Source organism: Perca flavescens, chromosome 12, assembly GCF_004354835.1.
Source record: "Perca flavescens isolate YP-PL-M2 chromosome 12, PFLA_1.0, whole genome shotgun sequence".
In the NCBI taxonomy this organism is placed as follows: Eukaryota; Metazoa; Chordata; class Actinopteri; order Perciformes; family Percidae; genus Perca; species Perca flavescens.
The window spans coordinates 28,283,896-28,308,333 of record NC_041342.1 but is presented as its reverse complement, the minus strand read 5'-3'; the positions used below and the strand labels follow the sequence as shown (position 1 = coordinate 28,308,333).

At 44.1% G+C, this 24,438-nt stretch overlaps 1 protein-coding gene across 1 annotated transcript in view; it reads right to left on the bottom strand.

Moving 5' to 3' along the window:
• Positions 1-673: 673 nt before the first annotated feature.
• The window catches only part of chd7 (chromodomain helicase DNA binding protein 7), a 53,432-nt gene continuing 29,667 nt past the window's right edge, over positions 674-24,438 (bottom strand). The window contains exons 21-39 of the mRNA XM_028592568.1: positions 23,277-23,488; positions 20,030-20,229; positions 18,812-18,971; positions 16,498-16,587; positions 12,725-12,828; positions 11,051-11,180; positions 10,556-10,662; positions 9,488-9,905; positions 9,079-9,287; positions 7,901-8,893; positions 7,317-7,483; positions 6,368-6,622; positions 5,999-6,169; positions 5,634-5,867; positions 4,950-5,165; positions 4,613-4,753; positions 4,047-4,151; positions 3,639-3,819; positions 674-1,953 (exon numbers count right to left, since the gene is read on the bottom strand). Coding sequence (XP_028448369.1) covers positions 1,055-1,953; positions 3,639-3,819; positions 4,047-4,151; positions 4,613-4,753; positions 4,950-5,165; positions 5,634-5,867; positions 5,999-6,169; positions 6,368-6,622; positions 7,317-7,483; positions 7,901-8,893; positions 9,079-9,287; positions 9,488-9,905; positions 10,556-10,662; positions 11,051-11,180; positions 12,725-12,828; positions 16,498-16,587; positions 18,812-18,971; positions 20,030-20,229; positions 23,277-23,488 — 4,992 coding nt within the window. The 3' untranslated portion in view covers positions 674-1,054. The remainder of the gene's footprint in view (positions 1,954-3,638; positions 3,820-4,046; positions 4,152-4,612; positions 4,754-4,949; positions 5,166-5,633; positions 5,868-5,998; positions 6,170-6,367; positions 6,623-7,316; positions 7,484-7,900; positions 8,894-9,078; positions 9,288-9,487; positions 9,906-10,555; positions 10,663-11,050; positions 11,181-12,724; positions 12,829-16,497; positions 16,588-18,811; positions 18,972-20,029; positions 20,230-23,276; positions 23,489-24,438) is intronic.

Below are 24,438 nucleotides of genomic sequence, written 5' to 3'. Positions count from 1 at the left end.
AGGCCAGTCTGGTTTCGTTTTTCCTCCTCAGAGTCTACCTGGTCTGATATGTGAGAACTTAAACATCTGCTCTGAGGCCGAACAGCTCAATCTACTCCATTACCCACAATTCATTTTTGCAGCAGCTTCGTCAGACAGACAGCCGGGTTAGCTGTAATGCTTTTTTTGAGAACCGATGCTAGAAGAAGCGCCACCAGCAGGCGTTCCTTCTCTTCTTGATGAGATGCTGCCAACAACAACAAAACAGTCCAGACAAAGAGGGAAGCAACAATAAAGATTTGAGAGCTGAAAGCAGCAATAATAATAATAATAATAATAGTACTATTGGAACCTTGTAAAGTCCTAGTTGAAGGATTGTGAGAAAAGTGTGGGTGCACCATTCACAGTGCACACAGGCCAACCAGACAGGAAGAAAGTCTTTAAAGAGGAGCTGAACTCTGAGCGAGCGGCTGTGAGGATTTTCCCTGACTACACTATCGATCAGAGAGATTTAACTTAACACACACACACACACACACACACACACACACACACACACACACACACACACACACACACACACACACACACACACACACACACACACACACACACACACACACACACACACACACACACACACACACACACACACACACACACACACACACACACACATTCTCTCTGGCTCTCTGACGCATAGTAAATATACCTGGTCAAAAAAATAACAAAAGAGTGAGAGAAATCATCAACAACAATGTAAATGGGAGAGAAAAAAAAACAAAAAAAAAACAGGATTCATAATAGTTTGGATATTTCTGGTGGAGGCGTGTAAACGTGGCGAGGGAGAGGGGAGGGGGAGGTCAGAGGTAAGGAAATGTCCAAGGCCAGTCAGTTTTGGGTTTTATTTCAGTCACTCTTGTCCTTCTGTGAAGAAGACGCCGCCGCTGCTGCTACCGCCGCCACCGCCTCCTCCTCCTCCTCCTCCTCCTCCTCCTCCATCCTTCCATCCTCCAGGGCTGAATCATCGCCTCTCGTCTCCTCCTCCGCTCCATTCTCCTTTTCCTCAGCCAAGTCACTCTCTCCTCCTGCCTCCAAATCCTCCTCTCCTGTGGTTTTCAGCCCCCCCCTCCTCCTCCTCGTCCTCCTCCTCGTCCTCCTCGTCTCTCGGGGGGTTTGTGGTCACAACGTTGCCCCCCAGCGCTCCAGCCATGGCGTTCTGCAGCTCGGCCAGGGTGGAGGCGGTGGGGAAGCCAGGCAGACTGAGTCCCCCGAGGCCTGGAGGTAGGAACATGGAGGGGTAGAGGAGGCCGGGGGCCATGGTGGAGAGGAGGAAGGGGTTGAACGCCAGGGAATTGGCCGACATGCCGGCTGCAGCTAACAGGGCCGCGGCGTCACCGTTGATGGATGCCTCCGCTGATGAATCAGCAGCTGGGATCGGAGCTCCGGTTGCATCATTAACGGATTTCTCAGCCCCTCCCTTGCCCCCTTTCTCCTTCTTCCTCGCCTTCTTCTTCTTCACTCCTTCCTCATTACCATCAGCAGCCTCCTCCTCCTCGTCTCCCATCTCGTCATAGTCTTCTCCCTCTTCTTTTTCCTCTCCATCTCTCTTCCTCTTCGTCGCCACTGCCTCATCACTCTCTCGTCCCTCTCCCTCCATTGTTCCGTTGGTGTTCCGTGAAGTGTCAGCGATGGCGTTTGAGGCGGAGGCTGCAGCTGCTGCCAGGTTACCTCCAAACAGGCCGCTTAGGCTGAACATGTTCGGGAGGCCGGCCATGTTGGACAGGCCTCCGATGCCGGGCAACATAAGGGGCATCATGGAGGCGGCGGCGGCGTTGGCAGCAGCGTGCTTGGGGTCGGCCGTGTGAGGGAAGGCCATCAGACCAGCAGCCAACTGAAGAGACTGAAGGCTCTGGAGGGACGACAGGTCCATCCCTCCAAACAGACTGTTCAACAGCAGAGGGTTGATTCCTCCTGCAGACACACACACACACACACACACACACACACACACAGTAAAAATGAGGCTATTCAGCACAAACACCAACAGTTCTAAAATCCCATCTCTTACACAATGTGTTTAAAAAACAAAATGGAGTGACTGCTAGGGTTGGGTATTTCCGATACCGGTGCTAAAACGATACTTTTAAAACAATGCCCAAACTGATACTTTAAAAAAAAAAAAAAAAAAAAAAAAAAAGCACAAAACGACTTATTGCTAAGGCCATATGGTCAAAATTAAATGATGTATTAAAAATTTAATAATAACTTATTTCACCAGTAAATTGCTGGTAAATGACAAAAACAACCACTAGATGGAAAAGGGGTATTTTACAATAACTCTGAATGCACCACGAGGCTGGAGAGTTTCAAGTGAACACACCGTCGGTGTTGTTTTTCCGACAACGGCAGCTGCAGACTGTTACTAGGGTTGTGCCAATGGACGATATCATGATGGAGAGCCACGCCCCCCACCCTGTCAAACACACTAATCCTAGTCGCGGGCGCTGGACGGGAAATTGACAAGTGCGTCGGTCTTAAACTAGCAAAGACAAAGACAAGACATAGGGCTCCTTACGTGGAAGCTACTTTTTCCCCCTTTACGTGCAACCTATTATTACTGTCGCTCTGTTGAAGGCAAACGTCCCACTGTACCGTTGTTACGCAGATCAGCACATCTGATTGACTTTACTGCACCGTACTTAAGTGAAAGTAGGTCAAGTTGTAAAACCTACCAGCAGGGCACCATTTACAGAGGGCATTTACATGCATGTCTAATCGTTTCTATGTTAACTGTTGGCCCATAGTAGTAGAAAAATATATTTATGTAAAGAGATATGAGCTAACACTAACTTAACACTAATCTACAGCAGAAGTCTGTGTCTGATTTAACGTAATTTACAGTGATTCAAGTGTTCTTAGATACAGTTTGTTACTAGTGCGTGACATGCAGGCTCTGCATGCATAGCCAACCACAATCAATGTTGATCAATGTATCAAACAACCAAAGCAGGCCCCGCTAGTCGACCACAACCTAAAATTTAGAGGAAACATGCATGCATTATTACCATCATTCACTTTAGCCTGGATTGATAGAATAGCCTACAATGGGGTCATGTCAGTCAACCGGTGTATTTAACTACCCGATGTCCCTCTCCAAAATCACTTAAGAGTGGTCACAGCGCTTACTTGCTTTGGTGTTCATCAAAAATGGTTCACATTCATTTTTATTTTCTATTTAGTTCATCAAAAATGGTTCTATCTTCATTTTCTATTTCTATCTATTTATCTATCTCCTCTACAAAATCTATATCTATCTATCTATCTATCTATCTATCTATCTATCTATCTATCTATCTATCTATCTCTATATATATATATATATATATATATCTATATCTATCTATCTATCTATCTATCTATCTATCTATCTATCTATCTATCTATCTATCTATATAGCAGGAAAAAAAATATCGCAATGTAAGTTTTTTCCAATATCGTGCGGCACCGGTGCCGTATAAGCACGTTGTTTCGTTACCCAACCCTACTGACGGCAGAGCTACTGCAAGACAAAGGTTAAACATATTGTGCGTCTTTTTACTGAACATACATGTGGATTATGTGTGTGATGAACTGGTTGCTTTAGCTGTAGTGTGTACCTGCAGATGACACAGCATTGGCCAGCGATGCCTGGGCAGCCTGAGCTGCTGCTGCTGCCTGGGCGGCGGCGGTTGCCTTGGCAATCTCAGATTTTGGTCGTCGCCCCCGACGACGGACACCCTCCTCTCTGACTACAGGGCCGGTCAGAAGGCGGTCAAACATGGCTTCTGGAAGGAAACCCTGTGTGGAGGACGATTTTAGGTTAGAAAACAAATTAAATTCACAACAGAACTGCAAGCTGGCAATTTGAGAAGGTTGGGCCCAGAGGGGCTATAAACAGCAAACAATAACGCAACAATTTCCATTTATAACCACCATTTCTGAAGAAACATTTAGTACACAGTGAAATCAAAAGGCTAGTTGTTACAAAGGTGTAACTGTTCATAGGTTGTGTCCTGCTTACTAACCGACTGTTTCACGATGTCCGTCCAATCAGGGGCGATGGAATACTCTGGGTTCTCCAGTAACCATCTGGGAAGCTCTTTCATTGGTGGAGCCATTGCCCCGCCCATCTGTGGAACAGAAAGATGAAATGAGTTTATCTTGGAAAATAAGTTCATGTAGTTTCAACAAGTAGACCAGTGGTTCTCAAACTTTTTTTCAATAATGTACCCTTTTTGAAATATTTCTTCAGCAGAGTACCCCTGAAAAGCATGGTATAAAAAAAATAAAACTATAAAAAGATGTATAATTCAGCACTGCGCCTGTTTAGGCTAAACAACAACCTTGTAACTGAAAAACACTTAAATGCTAGTCTACTTTTTAAATTTTTAGAGTCCATCACTAAATGCATTTGTTATTATAGTATAATTATTTTAGGAATTATGCATTAAAAATCTCACATACCCCCTGCAGTACTCCAAAGTACCCCTAGTACCCCATTTGAGAAACACTGATTAGATAGATTATGATTATTATTAGCACATGTACTATAACGGTTTTGAATGGAGACTCCTGATGTGTGCCAGCTTACCTTGCGTCCATTGCGTCTGTTCACCACAGGCACTCTCTCGTCCCCAGTCAGGGTGTTGATGTCTATCTTGTTGGGGTTTCGACAGCGATGGCGCTTCTGCTTGGGCTTAGAAAACTGAGACAGCAGTAAATCCTCGCTCTTCTGTCATAGGAAGACAAAAAACGGAGAGGTAGGTGTGAACAACTTGTGGCTTAGAGAAAAGACGGCAAAAATAAACAGCAGCAACAAATCATTTAGACATATGCCTGGATTAGGTTCACACTAACAAATGACTAAAGGTGAAGAGGACAAAAAAAATCTATTAAAGAAAATCATTTTTAAAAAGAGGAAGACGTACTGGTGTGAATCCGGTCATGTCCATGGTGTATGTTGGGTGCTGCCTCAGCCACTCTCCTAGCTCTTTGTTGGAAACGGCTGCCTCTTCCTCCTCCAGACTGCCGGAGGCAAGAGATCTGGCACTGGGGCTCTGCTCTGGGACGGAGAGGGGTCTGTGGGCACGGGCAGCATCCTGAACACCCTCCACACCTGAAGCCTTTGTCCCATCACCATCATCCTGAATATCCAAGAGGGACACAGAATGGAGGAGAAGGAAAGATGCATTTCAGTCAGAAAACTGAATTGAAATGTTTATTGTAACAGCAGAATATTGTGTTTGGCGGCCAGACTCTGACCTCATCCCTCCCCACAGATTGGGTTTACATGAGATATTGGGGAGTGATGATAAAGAAGCTTCCTCCTGGCTGGAGCCCGCAGGTGGGGCTTACCGAGCAGTCAGCAATACGGGAGCAGGGCAGCAGCGTCATAGATGAGCAGCTTAAATAGATCGCCAAATTGATGGGGTGTGTTTAGTAAATGATACGGAGTGTGAAGCGTGTCACATGTGTATACAGCGGTGCAGCTCCAGTTGCCTGCCTGAACCAGCTCGCTGGCGTCGCCCCATTTATTGTAGATACTCATACCATCTTGTTTTGTGTTGGTGCAATGCTGACAACGTTACTGTCTATTAAAAACACACACATACCGCTCCTGCTCTCTTGTTGCCCATGAACAACAGCTCCAGGCCTTCCACATTTTTCCTGCGGCCCCGCCTCCTCCTCATGATGGGCAGGTCAGCCTCCAGTGAACCATTGGCTCTGTGTCCGGAGGGCGGGGTTTGCTGGAGCAACTCCATCTGGGCTTTGAGGGAGGGGCTTGTCACCAGGGCACTGGGGAAGCCGGCCAATGAGGGAGAGGCCTTGTGGTGATGGTGCATAGCCTGAACAACAAATCACATCAATTTTAGTTAATTGACTTGACTTTTTTTTAATGTAAAAATTACAGTAACATAGTTTCTTGTAAGGTCATACTAAGGAACTTAATGGTCCAAGTGCGAGTTTATGCGAGCACCTTGGTGAGGTCTATAGCCTGGCTCTGGGACTCGACAGCAGAGTGGCTCTCTCTCAGCTGAGCAACCATCTCCATTAGGTTACGTCTCTTGGCAGCCCTCTCTGCCTCAATCTCAATCTTCCTCCTCCTCCTCCTCCTCTGTCGAGGCACTGTCAGGCTCAGAGCGTCCTCCTGCAACATCAGGGTAACAGTCACACCTGTGTCTGCCTAACAGCAGCATCTTACCTTGGAGCTCGTCATATTATTGCTACTGGTACTTCAGCAACATTTAGCACTGATGATAGCAGTATCTTTATTTACAAAAACAGAGTGCTAAAAGTAGGATTCTAATTTTAGTGTGTGTGTGTGTGTGTGCGCGCAAACACTCACATGAACCTGTGGTGATAGTGTTTTATCTTCACTCCCACTGTAAGGTGTATGGATGCCGGCCATTGTCAGCTCTGCTAGGCTCCGCCTCTGCAGCGGGCTCTCTGTCACCGTGGCTACGGCCGCTGGGGTTACTGTGGAGCCCTGGCCTGGCAACAGGTTACTGGGGAAGTCAAAGATGTGGCGTCTGTTGACAGGCCACTTGCCCTTCAGGACGACCTCGCAGATGTTATCCATCCGGTTGATCATCACTCGATCCTGAAGGGTGGAGAGAACCGAGAGGGGTAATGGATATTCTAGAAAGTGCAGTTCATTCTCAAATAGTTCCCACAACAGCATTTGAAAGTTAGAGGCTTATATTAGAGACATGCCTTCTATAGGATTCTATTTTACCAAAAAACACCCATGTTGATGAATAAATTTCCAGCACTAATACCATCAGTACAACAACTGAGTCATGTCATACTTCGCACTCTGCTGCTTTGAGTTTCTCTTTTTTACGATTATTTTTTGGGGCATTTTTAGGCCTTTATTGACAGGACAGCTGAAGAAATGAAAGGGGAGAGAGAAGGGGGAACGACATGCAGCAAAGGGCCGCAGGTCGGAGTCGAACCCAGGCCCGCTGCGTTGAGGAGTAAACCTCTATATATGGGCATCTGCTCTACCAACTGAGCTATCCAGATGCCCTGAGTTTCTCTTTTAACAAAAACATCGTTTTCATTCATAACTCGCTGTTACTGTCAATGAAACTCAACATGTCTTGCACAGATGTTCCATACATAAAGCCTGTAAAAGGTTCAAAGGGCAATGTGAAACATTTGCAGGAAGTGTTGACAGGAGCTTAGCGACTGGAAAAAGAAGCAACCAAACTGAGCGAATGCCAACCGGGTGTTTATACCTTGGGTTTATTAGCGACTGGCCTTAATTTGTCTGGCTTCTGTTTGTAACTCACCTTAGGCCAGAATGAGAAGGCGTAAGCGCGGTCCTGTAAGGCATGGAGCGCGGAGGTTTCCGGCAGGTCATCGGGGCAGAACCCATCTCTGGTTTCGTTTTGAGCGGACGTGCTCAGAGATGCGATACTCTCCTCATCAAAGTTCTTCTGCTCTGACGCAGCACTCGCTGTGTGGAGAGAGGGAAAGTCACGTTGCCACTCTTAATTAAAAAGGGTTTCCAAATTGTTATCGGGGGATCTAAATTCATTTCATTCTCTCGCCCCTGGAACTTATTAAAACACTTCCAAGTCATGAGGGGAAACCCCAGAAATAGGCCTGTGACTGAGTGTGGTGTCAGCAAGGATGGGGGCCGACAACCAGGAAAAATAAACTGGTTAACAAAAGGGATTATAATAAACAAGAGTACAGCTAAAGTAAGACATTTGAGACCTCTATGTTGTGTAAAAGCTACATTAAGAACTTCACATCATCATCTTCCAAGTTAACCAAATCCTAAACAAAAGTGTCAACACTGTGCCCACAGAGACCAATGACTCGGACTATAACTCCAAGCTAATGACAAAGCAATAAACTTTCCCCTTACCTTCAGCCTGAGAGGATTTCTCTGATTTGTCATCTTCATCCATCCTCTCTTCCTCTTCCTCCTCTGGGCTTTTCTCTGTGTCAGCTGACTTTGGAGATTTAGGAGACTCTGGGTTCTCCCTCTCCTCTCTGTCTTCCTGCTCTGAAGCCTTGTGGCCCAGTTGTGCTTTAGGAGAGGCGTCAGGATGTTCAGCGGTAGCCTCCCTCTGGTCCCCGAGAGAGTCAACAGGAGTCAAACTCTTCTCTTCTGTTAAGTCTTTGTCTTGGTCATCTGCTGGCGTGGAAGTCTTGCCTCCTTCTCCACTCTGCTCTTCTTTCTGCTTTTCCTGCTCCTCTTTTTCTACTTTAGGCTGGACCTCCTCTTCTTTTTTCTTCACCTCCTTTCTCAGTGAAGCAGCAATTTCATCTTTCCCTTCTCTGTCCTCTCCCTCATGTTCCTTCTGTTCATCAGGAGTTTCAGTCTTGGTACATGGAATGTCATTGGCATCTCCTTTCTCCATTTCCATTTTCACCTCGGTCTTCACCTCCTTCCCTTCTCCCTCCTCCTCTTTAGCTGCATCAACGGCAATTTTGGCAGAAGCCGCAGCGCTCGCCAGCTCTGCGGAGGTGAGGAGGGGTGCAGGGATGCTTTCTGTTGCTCCCATCCCCACTTTGGTGACCTCTCCCTGGACTCCCATGCTGACTCCAGGCCCTCGCTGGCTTGTAAATCGCTGGTGGGCGTCCAGAAAGGCCAAGGTAGGGTCGTTTAAGATGTGATAATCTGTCCGGCTTACGCCGTGCTTAGAGGCCCCCAAGATGAGGTCCCGGTCGTGGCGGCCACACTCCCACCACTCCGGGAGGTCTTGGGAGGGCTGGCAAAGCTTGAGGCGCTCAGAGAGCAGCGGGTGGGGGAGAACCTGCTCACGGATGCGACGTAGCAGCTCGATGCGGTACAGGGTGCGAGAGGCACGCTCCTCTGTGATGGGGTCGATGATCAGCGTTGGGTCTGGGAGTTCTAACGAGGTAAAAGACAGAGACCGTCCTCGATAAGAAAACTAAACATATCACACCATTTTTCTCAAGAACATGCAAACAAACTATTTGTTGTCATTTTAGTGACGGAGCAACTGCACAATACATAACGATCAAAATACCCCTTTGCGCCTTGCGGTAACCGTAAGCAATTCATTTTCCTCTTACCTGTATCAGTCTTGACCTGCATTCTGCAGACCCGTTTACACATGGCAATGAAGGAATAGTAATATTTCTCCAAGCTCTCATCCGTTTTCTTGTCCAGTCGAGCAAAGGCCCTGAACTGTGCCCAATCAAATTTCTGACGCTGGGTATCAAAGACGACTCCGAAGGTGGACACTACACGGTAGAAATCAGCCTCCTCACGTCGAGTCCATCTGACAGAGAAGACAAAATGTGTGAGCAAAGGTTCAACTACAAAAAGTAACATAGCGATTTGATTTAACTCTTTGGCATACTCGAATACTGATTTGCAGGGTGCAATGCTGTAGGGCAATTATTTAATAACAATCTTGTGTATACATATATATACATAGGATAATTATACGCAATTACGAGACCTCATATGCAACAATACCTTTGTCTTCTCTCCTTGTAGTACATGGCTCCATCAGTCATCAGGGAGCTGGCGGTCATCACTGGTGACGCCTCTGGCACGAACTGCCCACCTTTGGCAAAGTAAGCACTTCCTTTAGCCAGATACGGGCTTCCTTCTGTCAAGAATACCCCCGCTCCATCTTGGATGTAAGTTGCTCCTGCTCCCGGTGTATCGGTAACCATGCCGATGGCAGGCAGGAACTCCCTGCGTCGTCGTCTGCGACCGTCGGGCCGGTTGAGGGCCTCCTGGCGGAGCTGCTCCCTGCGGTTGGAGCGCTGGTAGGCCGTGATGAGGCGACGCAGACGGGCAGTCAGAGCTGAGGCTGCTGGCCAATAGAGTCGCTCGTTGGAGCCCGAAGCTCCGCCCAAAGCACTTTGACCGTTTTCACCCGATTTAGCTATATGAGAGGAGAGAGGACAGGGAGGAGACAAAGAGGAGAAAGACGCTGTAAGGAGCCTGTTTATTAGAGTTATGACTCAAACGCCTGTGGCAGTAACCAATAGGGCTGGGAACCTCTAGGCAGCTCACGATTCGATTCCGAGGGCTACAACGCGATGATGAAACTATTATCGATGCATCTTGATGCATCAACATTCTTTATTCCTATAAATGATTTATTTTTTCTCATTGTGGGACCATTAATTAATTCACTACTTTTAAAACATAGCGTATGTTTAATAAGACAATTAAAATAAACCAATGAATTCACTTTCATTATATTTTAGTTTAGTTAGACACAACTTGCATTAGGAATGCATTTACATCTACTCCCATTTACTCATTGGCCATCATTTTTACTGTAAGAATTACAAATTTCCGATTATTGACTTTTCTGCATCGAGCAATAATTTTTCAAGAGAGAATCCGCGACGCATTCAAGAACTGACTTTGCCCCTCACCCCTAGTAACTGACAGAGCGGTTTCTGCAGGAACTACAAAACTAAGGCCTACAAGAACAGTCAGTAATGGCATCTTAATTTACTATTTTTTTGCTCTAAATATTCTATTAATTGACTCTCTCTGGCCCTGGGTGAATTCAAAATTTACCTTCAACTTCACCTTCCATAGTGTCATCCAGTGGTGAGTTGGTGAAGTCATCCATGTCATCTTTAAAAGGCATCCGCAGTGGCTTGTACTCTGGATCCTCATCCTCCCTGTAGAAGTTGGGAAGACCGGCAAGGAGTTCAAGATTTTAATTTCATGGAAGCATAGACCGTTGAATTTCACAAACTGATCATTTTCACTTTCAATATTTGAAGAAATAACACAACAAAGCAGAAAGGGAATATTAAAAGGAGGTGAAAAGGCAAAAAAAGCAAAGTATATTCAATCACCACCACAGTTTTTTGGAGAAATGCAACTTACAATAAGCATATTTCAGAGTAATACATCCGATAAAAAAAACATGTGGGCCTACACCTGCTTCCAGTCACATCTATGGAGATACTGGACTACATGGTTCAAATCAAAATGGAAAATAATACTTGAGGGACGGGTTAGCAGAGAAGCTGCTTTTTTGGTGAGTGGAGCCTGCTCTCTTACCCCTCGACGCCATCTGTCATCATGTCGGTGCCCCTCTGCTCAGCAGCGATAGCCTTGGCGTCCGGCATGCCGACCCTCTCCAAGAAACACAGGGCGGGGTCAGCTCGCATCGAGTTGTACTTCTCATAGCCTGAAGAGGAAAAGATTACAAATACAGAAGCTTTTTTTTTTTTTAACACATGCACACGCGCACACAGCATCCCATATTAAATGGAGTAGACAAAAACAGCAGCAGAAGGGCAGACCCCAGGAGCCAGCTGCTGACAAGACAGACAGCCTGTGTGTGTTTGTGCATTTACACCCGCCTCGTGTGTGTGTGTGTGTGTGTGTGTGTGTGTGTGTGTGTGTGTGTGTCCAAGTGAGCCTGCAGGTGCTCATTTGTGTCAGAGAGAAAGAGAGAGAGATAGAAAGATGAAGAGGGAGAGAAAATGAAGAGGAAAAAGTGTGCATGTCATGGCGTCTGTGAAAGTGAGCTAGTGGGTGTGAGAAAGTGTGTGTGTGCGTGTGTGTTTTTGTCCGTTAGGGGCATTCAAGCAGAACAGATTAGAATGTGCAGATCCTACTGAGACACACAGTGAAGGAGTGGGGAGGGGGGGAATATAGAGGAGCAGGTGAGAAAAGGGGAAAAAGTAGAGAAGGAAAAAATGAGCGTGGAAAGGAAAGGAGGAAGAAGAGGAGCAAGGAAGACCACCATAACAGGACCACACCGCCTCTCCTTTAACCTTTCAGTCATCCCTCCATCCTTCTCTCTCTATCACATTTCAATTAGGTAAGATATGAAGCATTGTTCCTAACCATCTCTGTCACACACAACAGCTCTGTGCCCACAGCCAAACGTTAATCATCGGGGCCTTTACAGGCCATCACTTTTCTGCGTGCGTGTGGGACGCACTGTTTTGCGTGCCTGTGTGTGTCTGCATACAAAGCAGACTGTGTGTGGATGTGTGCGTTAGTCCCCCCCACCCCAAGGGCCTCCCTAGTGAATGAGGATAATGATTAACTATGGGTGAGCCCTTTTGTATTCCTGTGTGTGTATGTCCTAATTGAATCATAGAGGGTGGCAATGATGGAAAAATTATGACAATTATGCCAAATTAATATGAATGAGGGTCTTCATCCGCTGCGCACAGACACTGTACTCTGCCTCATCGGTCTGCCACTGGGAGTTACATTCAGTTACCACCCAAAAGGTGGGTAATTTGGAAATTAGGGCAACTTTCCAAATGATGATCCAAATGACCAGGTTAACGGTAAGAAAAGACGTGTGTTATTTTAACCTTGAAATAAGCTTTGTAATCATTTAAACGCCTGTAACAAACTGCTAAGCAGAACCACGCACACACAGCTCCTGGTGAAACCAGCCATCAATCACACACTGATAGCTGCGTACCGCTATCACCAAAGCAACACCAATCAACCGGTGGCAGCAGAAGTGGGTGGGATGTGTTTATTTGTGTACCCTCACCCAGTTTGAATATGGTGTGTATGTGAACGCTTGCGTGGAGTTTACTGGGGTTGGAAGCCACTGGAGTCTGTCAGAAGGGGCTGACATGTTATCTGTGGGTGTGTGATGTTCATTTTGTATTCACCGCATATGCACTTTGGCTGCCATGTTGCAAGATGTGGATCTATATGTACAGTAGGTGTATGAGCTTGCTGGAGTGTGCTTCTTACCGTGTTTGAAGACACCGATGAGCAGGGATTTGTCTGCCTCGCTGTCCCACCAGTCAGCTGGGACTTCAGCATGGAATGGCTGGGGAATCCAGATGTCCAGCTCACTGTGGCAGAAATAAACCTATCAAATCACTGATAATCAAACTAAACGGTTTAGCTTCAGTTGGGCAATATCCCCAAAGTGTCTCCATGTTATGATGAATAACCTTAAAATTTCCCCTTCCCAGAGCAGCAAGTTACAAAAACTATAGGAAATAGAAATAATCTAAACTTTACTGTTGTACTCTAGAAATGAAAATATGAAGAAAAACGTGTTTTTTTTTTAATAATTAAAAAAAACAAAACAATTCTTTAGTAATAAAGAACAGATGAGAGTATTGATAAGAAGAAGAAACAATCCTAACGATACCCACCCGTACAGCTGGTTAATGGCTTAAAAAGGTCCCATGGCATGAAAATTTCACTCTATGAGGTTTTCTAACATTAATATGAGTTCCCCCAGCCTGCCTATGGTCCCCCAGTGGCTAGAAATGGTGATAGGTGTAAACCGAGCCCTGGGTATCCTGCTCTGCCTTTGAGAAAATGAAAGCTCAGATGGGCCAATCTGGAATGTTCTCCTTATGAGGTCATAAGGAGCAAGGTTACCTCCCCTTTCTCTGCTTTGCCCGCCCAGGGAATTTGGCTCACCCATGAGAGAGAGAGAGAGAGAGACATCATGGCTTTCAAACGAGCAAAGTGGCAGTTGGTCAAGGCCACACCCCCACCCTCCACCTTTTTATTTTTTGATAATTCTTTTCTATGGCACACAGTGACATATGTGAAGTACTACTTCACCTTGTGACTTTTCCTTTAAACTAAAACAGCATATTGCCATTTCTGTGAATCATTCATTTATGTCTAAAGCATTTATCAGTAATACAGTTGGAGATGGAAAAAATATGTGTTGTGTACCAAAATTCGCAAAATGTGACGGTACTAGTTACTACAGTATCGAGGGATGCAATTCTTCCGGACCTGACAGGGGCAGTATACGCATAAAAGTGTTCTACTCTGCCGCTAAATGCTGGAGAAGAAGAAGAAAGCCGACCGGCACAGGAAAAAAGAGCGCCTAATGTCCGTGCGTGTTGCTCACTGAAGGCTTGACCCGACCGCAGTCAGCCTCTGGCTTTACTGTACATCTACAGCAACGGCTATCATTACTTCTGATTGACAGTAACTTAAGAGCAATTCATCAATGCCACCGACATAGTACCTAAACTCAAGACTTTAAGCTTATAAGGCGTTGCTTTGACCTCTTTTCAAATTACAAAAAGTCCTACCAAAACAGGTTATTTGGTCAAGATCAGAATTATTCATGCATGTAAATGACAAACAGAATAGTTATGAGCAAGGTTTTCGGATGCTAGATGCTATGTTGTGGCACAAAAAGAGGAAAAAAAAATAATCCTCCATTATGGAAAGAAAAAGGTAGAAAATGGTGTTTCCAGCTAGTTATGGAGAGAAAGGGTACAATACACAATGGAAGCAGAAAGACAGAGGGTGACAGGACGAGAGGAGAAACCAGGGAAACAGTCCCTTATCTCTGTAAACAGCAGCATGCCCGGCCTTGGCAACACACACACGCGCCAAGACTGGCATGCTAAATCCCCCTGGCATATGTTGGCACGATGGCACCCCGTATGCTACACACACACACACACACACACACACACACACACACACACACACACACACACACACACACACACACACACACACACACACACACACACACACACACACACACACACACACACACACACACACACACACACACACACACACACACACACACACACACACACACGTGTCTGTCACAACAGTAGCCATTGAGAGGGAGGGGGGAGGAGGACGGGAGAGAGAGGGGAGGGAGTGGGAGAGATCAACATGAAGTGCACGTGCTCCACATTATAAATGCATCACATCTGGGTGAAAGGGTGATGAGAGGGGGATGGGAGATGATGAGAGACTAAAGTGGACTGCAGAGAGAAGGGAGAGATGGACAGATGGCAAGAAACGTGTGGTGTGACAGAAAAAGACAGGGAAAGGAGTGTAGGAGTTGTCAGGGTGAGATGAAGAAAACATAGCAAACTAGTGTTAATTTCGTCAGACGAGACGAGACTAAATATGTTCGTCAACGACCTTTTTTCCATGACTAAGACGAGATTGCACCAATGTCCAAAAACGCTGACTAAGACTAAATTAACATGCATTCTTGTTGACGAAAAAAGACGAGACTAAAATGTTTTGCATAAAATAAAAACTAAGATAAAATCGCTCTTTATTTTCGTCTACAATCGTCTCTAGTTTTTCATCTTGAGATAGAATATTCAGCTGTTACTGAGACCCGATAGGTGCCCTAACTACCGGTATCTACCGGACCGAATAGCCTGCGCTTCTCTCTGATGCTCCTCAATGGTCAACCGAAACATCGCTGCACGGGGCGCTAGTTAACACTACACTTGGCAGCCGGTAACGTTAGCCTACAGTTAGTTAGCAGTTGGATTTAACACAGTTAAAATGCTGACAACTAAACGGTGTAAAGGTTTGTCTCTATTTCCAACACGACGTACGACAGTCTGCAGCTGCCGTTGTCTGAAAAACAACACATGTTGCGTTCACTTGAAATACGCCTCGCCAGCTTCGTGCTGCATTTATTTTATTGTAAAATATACTTTCCCCATGCAGTGGTTGTTTTTGTCGTTTACTGGTGAAATAAGGAAGAGGCTCAATATTTATATAACGTTATAGCATTTATTTATTTTTATAACTATTTGACTGAAATTGTTATCAGAAATAATTTATTTAAAAAAAAGACTAAAATGTTTTGACTAAAATGGCGAGACTTTTAGTCGACTAAAACTTGACTAACAAAATTTTTTGGCACAAGACTAAGACTAAATTAAAAATAGGTGACAAAATTAACACTATAGCAAACCTTCACATTCACAACCTTGCACTGTAAGGCCTTGTGCCAAATGATAATAAGCAATAGCTTGTCAATGTGAAAAAACCCTCTAAATGGGTCAAAACTGCGATAGAAAGCTCATTTTCCCCAGATAATGAAAATAGAATGAAAAGAACCTTGCCAAAGAGGCCACTAGAACAGACGGAAATACACTTTAGTAATAATTCATCACACATTCATATAAATATCCATCTCTCAACTCACTTACATTATGCATCCAATACATGAAAGCCTTTACTTTGACTGTAAACACGTATGTATGTTGTATTCAAGGAAAAATCCTCTGCTGGATGATGTGTTCATTTGGGGTTCAGAATTAATATCAGGTTGCCAGACTTATGGGCCCTTAAGGAGGTCTGGAAAAGTTACAAATTCTCTAAATGTTGGAAAGCATCGCAAAGCCAGAGGCAGCCATTCTGGGTTGAAAACACAGAGACAGAACACTAGTTTTGTTTTCTGTCTATGCGGACAGACATCCTATTTTTAGATCAGTGATGTTAATACACCCCATTACAAGCAAAAATGTAAGGTCTTGTTTTAAGATCTCCAGACGTCTGTGAGAGAAAGTGGGACTATGATTAGTGTGTGGTAAACAGAAAAGGAACTGAATAGTTAGTTTGAGCAGCAAAAGGCTCACTTACCAAAGACAACTAAGGAATGTGAAGAGAGAAGGAAAAATAAAGTTCCCTTCTATGCTGTAATCAGCCCTCTATACACATGGGAAGAAGTGGTTAAAGAGAAGACACTGAAAGAAGTGTTTACTAACCTGGAGTCAGCTCCTTCCAGAGTACGTTCAGCCTGGTCTCCTATGACTTCCTGTCGCAGATAATACAGCATCCTCACCCTCAGCAACACCCTGCAGAACAAAGTCAAGTTGGTCAAATTGTCCTTTCAGTAGAGTTGTCTGGTTTAGTTCAACACAGACAAAAGATTAGCCGGGCTGCGAGTTCACTGAATTAAACCTCATACGTTTTCTTAAGTAATCGAAAAAATCTAATGTCAAAACAATACAGCAGGTTATATTGTCCAATGCATTTGTAAAATTCCCCAATAATGCGTCGATCGATATTTTATTACCACTGGACTGATTCTAGTAAAGGATGAGCAGTTAAATGGAAAGGTGCAGTTTGCTGAAGCACTAAGAACAGGATCTTTGATTTTTTTATCTAAAACTCTCCAGAAAATGTCCGACGTTTTCTTCTGTTGAAATACTGGTTGCAGAAACTGTAATTCATTACCGCATTTCAGCATTTTCTACAATTGCTGTCAAATACATGGTCTGGATACAAATTACAGATGATCCTAGTCAGAGTCACTCTTCCATAGGGTTGGGTACCGACCGAATTACGTTAAATCAAACGGTGCCAAATTTCGGTACCTGAGAGCACGTAAGGGCGAGCTTATCCGTCCTCTCTGCATGTTGACAGAGAGCAGCGCTCTGACACACACACAGAGCTGTGGTGCAGACGGAGCAAAACTCCGTCGACTCTGCAGTTTGTTTGCAAGTGTCGTTATACTTTTCATATCTCCACGCGGACAGCATCCGCTGAAATATTATATTAATGGCGGCCCGAAAGCGGTCGCGGTGCAGTTACTTCCGAGACAGACAGGCACGCCAGTGTTCTCTATGCCCTGTTGACTGACTGACAGGCTGGAGGTTGTAAGGCAAGGTAAATATTTCTCCATAGCACATTTCCACAACGAGGCAATTCAAAGGCTTTACACAGAACTTAAAAGAGCAGTTAAAAAGAGATGGAAAATATAAACAGGGTGTAATAGAATAAGATACAAATACAAGAATTAAGGTTAGAGTGCAGTGTGAGAAATAATGATTTGATTTAATAGGTTGTAGGAACAGGTTTGGGGAGGGAAGGTTTTTATTTTGTGTGGTGTATAATCTTTTAAATAATATGTTCTAAGTAAATAGGATAAATAGGTTTGGAATTATTTTTACAACTGAAATGATTTTTAGTTATTACAGAGGGAAAGCACCGAAAAAAGGTACCGTTGGGTACCGGAACAGAATTTCAGGTACCGGTAAAAACGCGAACAGTACCCAGCCGTGCTCCTCCAGCATCTCCCAAAGTAAAATGAATTATACTCCGTCATTGCTCAAGAACGCGAGTCAGATTTGATCTTCTGACATTGGAAATGCTGCTATCTGGGAGATCGGTTTCACTGTAAACATTGGTCACCAGATTTGTCACCAAGATTTAATGCCAATAACAGTGTTTGGAACAGAAGACGGGGGAGGAGAGGCGGGGGTTTGCGGGGAGGAGATGAGAGGGAGGAGCAGAGAGGAAAAGAATGGAAAGAACAGAGAGCAGCACTGGAAGGGAGGGAACAGAAAGTTTGGAGAGGCAGTGAAGACGGGGGAAGGGTATAAAGTCACTTGCAACTCATTCTGCAGTGTGTGTGTGTTTGTGCATCAATGGCATCACAAGTTTCAGTGTGTGTGTGTGTGTTTGTTGGCAGGCTGTGGGAGCTCATCCATCAATGTGCCAGGCCTGATTAGCCACACAACGCTGTGCTCCAGCCTAGCAGATGGCACCACATAATCACCCCCAAGTGTGTGTATGTGTGTGTGTACGTCTTTCACCCACTTCCAACAGGTCTGCCTGCCTAGCACCTGGCCTGGCACACAGCCAGACACACACACACAAACAAACTTCCCCCCTTAAGCCTCAAGAAGAAAAAAATCTTGAAATTGAAGCATATCTCCCTGACAACAGGAGAGAGAACTGACCACAGAGCAAACGAGTGAGTGAGTGAGTGAATGAGTGAGTGAAGGAAGACAGGGAGGCTGCGTCTGTTTAAGTTGTGCTGTGTGTATGGTTGTTGAGCAAAACTGTTATTACTATTACACCTGCCACTTGTTTCCATGTCCTGGTTTTAAAGCAACAGCTCCATCAACATTAGTTTGGAATTTATGACCATTTACACTATGTGAACTCTTTCACCAAAGCTCCTTTCATAAACTGTTAATGGCCCCTACAAAATCAAAAGCAATATGTTGGACACTATCTACCATGGTGTTGCAGGTGAGTCTTTGTACGTGTGTGAAAATGAGAAAGCCCTACTTGTTACAGTGATGTTTCAGGTGTCTCTTGTAGCTATCCTCTTGCAATAAGTGGTCAGGATTGCAGCTGGCCAGCCAATCAGCTCGGGGAGTCTGTGGAGGCGGGGCTGTGGGCTTCCCCTTCTTGCCCTTCCTGCCCCGAGGGACTGGAGTAGAGAGACCTGGTGAGAGAGAGAGGGACAGCAAGAGAGGGCACTAAGACAATGTTCACAGGGTTCCGCAAATGACAACCTGTAAACCTTATTCAAACATTTCCAAAACATGTTCCAAAACATAGCCAGCAGAAGTAAAAATAAATCAAAAACATTGCTGGGTTCAGTTATCTAAATGGAGGTAGCAGTGGCTTGGATAATACCTCAGTATCAAACAGTGCCCAAAATGTATATCTTAATCTATAAAAATATCTTATTTGGACAAGGTTCTTGTGCAGCTTGTGTAAGATATCAAACAAAGTACTGAAGTATCGTTGAGTTACACCAAAACTCTGGTATCAAAAAGTCAAAAGTATCAAGAATTGCAAGTTATAGAGATAAATAACAGAGGGGTCTGACTAATGAAAGAGCACAAGGCAGGTGCTCCAATGTGCTCACACAACAGGACTCTCGTATGGGGATTCTGTATCGCAGTAGAGTTTGCTTTTAAGTGACCAACTCACTTGTACCTAAATACCATGGTATTACTGGAACTCATTTTATTTTCACCAAAATATTCCATACATACAATTTTACATTTTTATCTTACACTTCACACATTTACAGCTGCCATACAAAAACACAGATAAACAAGTAAAAAAAAAAATAAAAAGAAAGGAAAAAGTAATAATAAAGTAATAATTTAAGACAAAAGTATACTTTTCTTATTGCATTAGCAAACTCATTACAGGGCTCCAACTCTTTATAAATGTGGGTCTTTGTAGCCTTATTGCATATGTAATTTGTTCCATCTCATACAGTTCCCATACTTTAAGCCAAATATTATATGTGGGTGGTTCCGGTTTCAACCATCTTACAGTGATACACTTAATAGCAGCCAATACCCTGGTATTACTGTAATTACCACCAAGCTCTACTACCTACTTTCTCACCCATCAGGTTTTTAGGCGAGAGACCCCTTTAAAATTAAGATAATGAGTAACATTATTAGTGATTTCAGATTCTCCTAAATTGTGCAGTCATTCTTAGATTCTGTAGATGTGCGAGTGTGTGTGCGTTAGTGTTACCAGAGTGGTTGGTCAGCGTCTTGGTAGTCCCGTCCTCACTTGGGGTGATCAGGTCCCAGATGAAGCTCTTGATATTCTCGTCTCCACGATAATGCAGCAGGCAGTAGGCCAGGAGGGCTCGGCAGATTTTTTCCACATCTGCCTCCTTCAGGGGGCGCTTAAAGCGACCATGAGCCAGGATGTCACTCCACCTACCCCAACTAAAGACAGACAAAGAAAAAATGGATATACCCAGCCTATTAAACACATTTGTTTGCCAGTACACATCATTGTCATTCTAGAAAAAAAGCAAGCAAATTTAGAAAGGAAATTGCATTTCCTCTCCAAAAACTTTTTTTTTTTTTTAAACCAACAGTACATAAACACCAAAGCGTTTATGTTATAGTAGATCACTGGCTTTGGGATTCTATGTCAGCACTGTACCATACACTATATCAACAGATATAAGAAACCTTTGCAATGAAAACAACACTATAATGCACATGATATAATGCAAAGCACTAGCCTGGTTGACCCCAGACCCTTCTCAGTTGTAACTGAGAGTGGGTCTGGGAAAGGTTCATTGACAGTTCATTTCCAAAGTGGCGTCACCAACGGACGCTGCTCAAATGCCTCTGGGCGCATTGGATAGTCCTTCAACCAATCAGACCAACGATCCGGGTGACGCTGCACTTCGGTAGCCGTCATGTTGAATGTAAACAAAAAGCTGCTCATCATCGCGTTAAGCCCGCCTTAGCGGTTGTGATTGGTGTAAAGCCTGCCTCAGCGGTTTTGAGTGGTGCCTCGATTTTGGGGACATTGGAAATGGGCTTGAATGGGCTCTTTGCCAGACTGACTTGCAGAGCAAATCTCAAATTTGCCTGAAGTTCGTCAGGGTTTACCCAGGCTAGCAAGGCACTCAAAAGTCCTACATTTTAATTTCTAAATGGTCGTTTTGTATAGTGGTCCAATTACCTGTAAGATGGCAGATAAGCACCTCCGCTATTGACAAAGAAATGTATTGAAATGTGCATGTAAACAATTAAATTTTTGGCTGTTGAACCCAATTTAACCAACCAATTTAAGTACAGCAACAACTTTAATATTGCATCATACAATGTGAAGACAGATTTTTATTTTTGTGACCCTTTTACTTACCCCATTTATTTTTTTTGCTTATGCATTTTACCAGTCAATTGACTTAACCGTTACTGTCACCCTAACTAGTGCCACTCAGGCCTCCCTCTGTGTGTGCGTTCATGGATCTCAGCCCAACTCCTCCCCCCCCCACCACCTTCAGAGAGCAAGTGATCCTCCTGAAGGCTGTCTTGTTCTCATCTACAAAAAAAATCCACTGCTGCTTCCAAATCGTCACTGAACCATGTGAAGCAGTCTTACTCTGAATGATTTTTAGACAGGGTAAAATGGTGGATGAGGGCGAGTGAGAGAGAGATGGATGATGGGAAAAGACAACAAAGCACTGAGCGGAGAGGACAGGCCCAGTCAGTGTGTTTTTATGTCCTACAGCCTCGGGCCACAAGACTAGACTGTAACAATAACAACGCTGACATCTCACTAGCACCACTGTTCTTTCTTGCACACGCACACGCACACACCAAATCAACCATGAAATTTGACGGGCTCGCCCGATAATCCATGTCTGTGGTTAAGTGTGTCAATTTGCCTCTGTGTGCAGTATGATGTACTTGTATCTGTGACTTTGAAGGCAGTTATGGTGTACAAGTCTAAGTTAAGATCTTTTGTCAATGCACATGTTATAGACCCTCAAATTAAATACTGTTCTTTACATCTCAAATGCAATTATATGCCGCATAAGAAGGCATTTCCTGAAGATACATTTAATGTGTTTTAAATCAGGATTTTGAAGCAATAGGAAAAAGCAGGTGCCTAAAAAGTGAATTTCAGTGAACTCTTAAAAAAAAAAAAAGGTGTGTGTGTGTGACAGGCTTAACAATAGTCAAGTGTGTGTATGTGAGCGCCATGCTGTCCAAAGTCACTTTGTGTGAAATAGAATAAGCATGCTTGGTGTATATAGGTGTGTTTGTGTGCATGAGTGTGTTTACAGGCACCTCTGATTAGTTGCTGTGTGTAGACGGCCTTGAGTGCAAGGATGTGTCTACTAAATCACTCCATGTGCAGGTCTGCATCCATTAACGTTAGCCGAGTGATGAACTCCACCCATCAGCCTCCACAACCTAACTAGGTTTTCCTTTTCCATTGAACTGTCTACTTCAGGGAGGGTTTGTTTCCCCACAGCCCTTTAATGTCCTACTAGTACCATTCATACCTGCTCCTTGGGGAAGTACCTATACATGTATGAATATATGAGTCATCTGTGCATATTTAAAAAAGACTAGTTAATTTTGGAAAACACACTTATGACAATGATTGGTACCAAACACACGTTCTAAATAGGACGCTATTCTAGCCGGGCTCTGTTTGAAGATGATAAAATCCACCGAAAAAAGCCCCCCCCAAAGCTCACTAATCAACATGTTATGTCTCGTTGGAGACTGGCTTCGCCTGTCCAAAAACCAACCAAACAGGAGACTGCTACGTCAAGAACTCTGTGGTGACTATATCGTCTGTGGACCCTCTGAAATAAACCTAAACACTTTCGATATAACTGAATGTCCAACTGTAATGTCCAACTGTAATGTCCAACTGTAATGTCCAACTGTAATGTCTGTAATGTCCAACTGTAATGTCTGTCTGTAATGTCCAACTGTAATGTCCAACTGTAATGTCCAACTGTAATGTCCAACTGTAATGTCCAACTGTAATGTCTGTAATGTCTAACTGTAATGTCTGTAATGTCCAACTGTAATGTCTAACTGTAATGTCTAACTGTAATGTCCAACTGTAATGTCCAACTGTAATGTCCAACTGTAATGTCTGTAATGTCTAACTGTAATGTCTGTAATGTCCAACTGTAATGTCCAACTGTAATGTCCAACTGTAATGTCTGTAATGTCTAACTGTAATGTCTGTAATGTCCAACTGTAATGTCCAACTGTAATGTCTAACTGTAATGTCTGTAATGTCCAACTGTAATGTCTAACCGTAATGTCTAACTGTAATGTCTAACTGTAATGTCTGTAATGTCCAACTGTAATGTCTAACTGTAATGTCTAACTGTAATGTCTGTAATGTCTAACTGTAATGTCTGTAATGTCTAACTGTAATGTCTGTTATTTCACTGGTCTTAGTCTGGTTTTTAAATAGGAAACATGAATGTGTGACTGACCCGTAGACCAGCAGGTTCTTCTCCACCCTGAAGCACTCCGATCGGGGGTAGCCCTGAGTTTTGTCTTGGGGCCGTCGCGGTTTGGATGAGGGTTTGCTCGGTTCGTCGTCCTCGCTCTCCAGCTCGGAGAACTCGAGCATCTCGTCCTCTTTGACGCTGCTGAAGTGACGAGTTTGCTTCCTCACCCTCGGCGTGTCAATCACCAGCGTGTTCTGGAGATAAATGCAATGAAAATGTTTTTATTTACTAAACCTAGTTTCAATTACAGATGGCCTGAAATCCATCAACAACAATATGCTAAGTGCCTTCTGCTTTACTCCTGTGAAGTAGCCCATTTGTACATTTCTTGTATAGTCTGACTTGTATGACTAGTGTGAACCCTGTGAATACATGGCATCTTCTGTAGAAAATCAGATTAATTGGATATTTTGCCCTGTGCTTCATTCCTGATGCTGAGCTAATTTCTGCCCAGCTCAAACAAACTGGCATTAATTATGTTGTCTAATGAAATATATTTTTGTTCAAGTCATTATATTTTTTTCCCGTGCAAGTACATTAATATGCGCAAACAGGGCAGTAGTTAGCTCCACAATTATCACAGAGCGCTGCAGTCATCTCCATTTTAACATCACACAATAAGAAATCCCAGGGGAGCGGCCCGTATTCACACTCGTAAAGCTGGATTAAGTGTTCCAGTGGAGGGCCCTCCACAAGAGAGGCAGCGACGGAGTGGAGAGGGAGAAGAAGAAGAAACCAAGAGGGACAAATACACAAGTAAAAAAAAAAAGTGACCAAATATAGAGGGGGAAGGAATCTAAGAATATAAACATCCCTGTTAGTGGAGCACTCACGGGTGTGTAAGAATGTGAATGAGCTTGTGTTTCTGTGCGTGTGTGTGAGCACTAGCCTAAGTGATATCTCTGTACCCTCCAGGCATCTGCGCTCCGTTAAGTGGAGCTAAGCAGCTTACTCTCTCTCGCTCAAACACACACACGAGAGCAGGGAAACATGGGTAATTAAGGAAGAGAGGAGATTCCCAACTGTCAATATTAATCTCTCTCTCACCGCTTCCCTCCTGATCTTTCTGTCGCCGCCCCCCTCCCCCTAGCTTGTGGTGATAGCACAAACTAATTACTACCAGTGCTAGTCCCCATTTCCATAA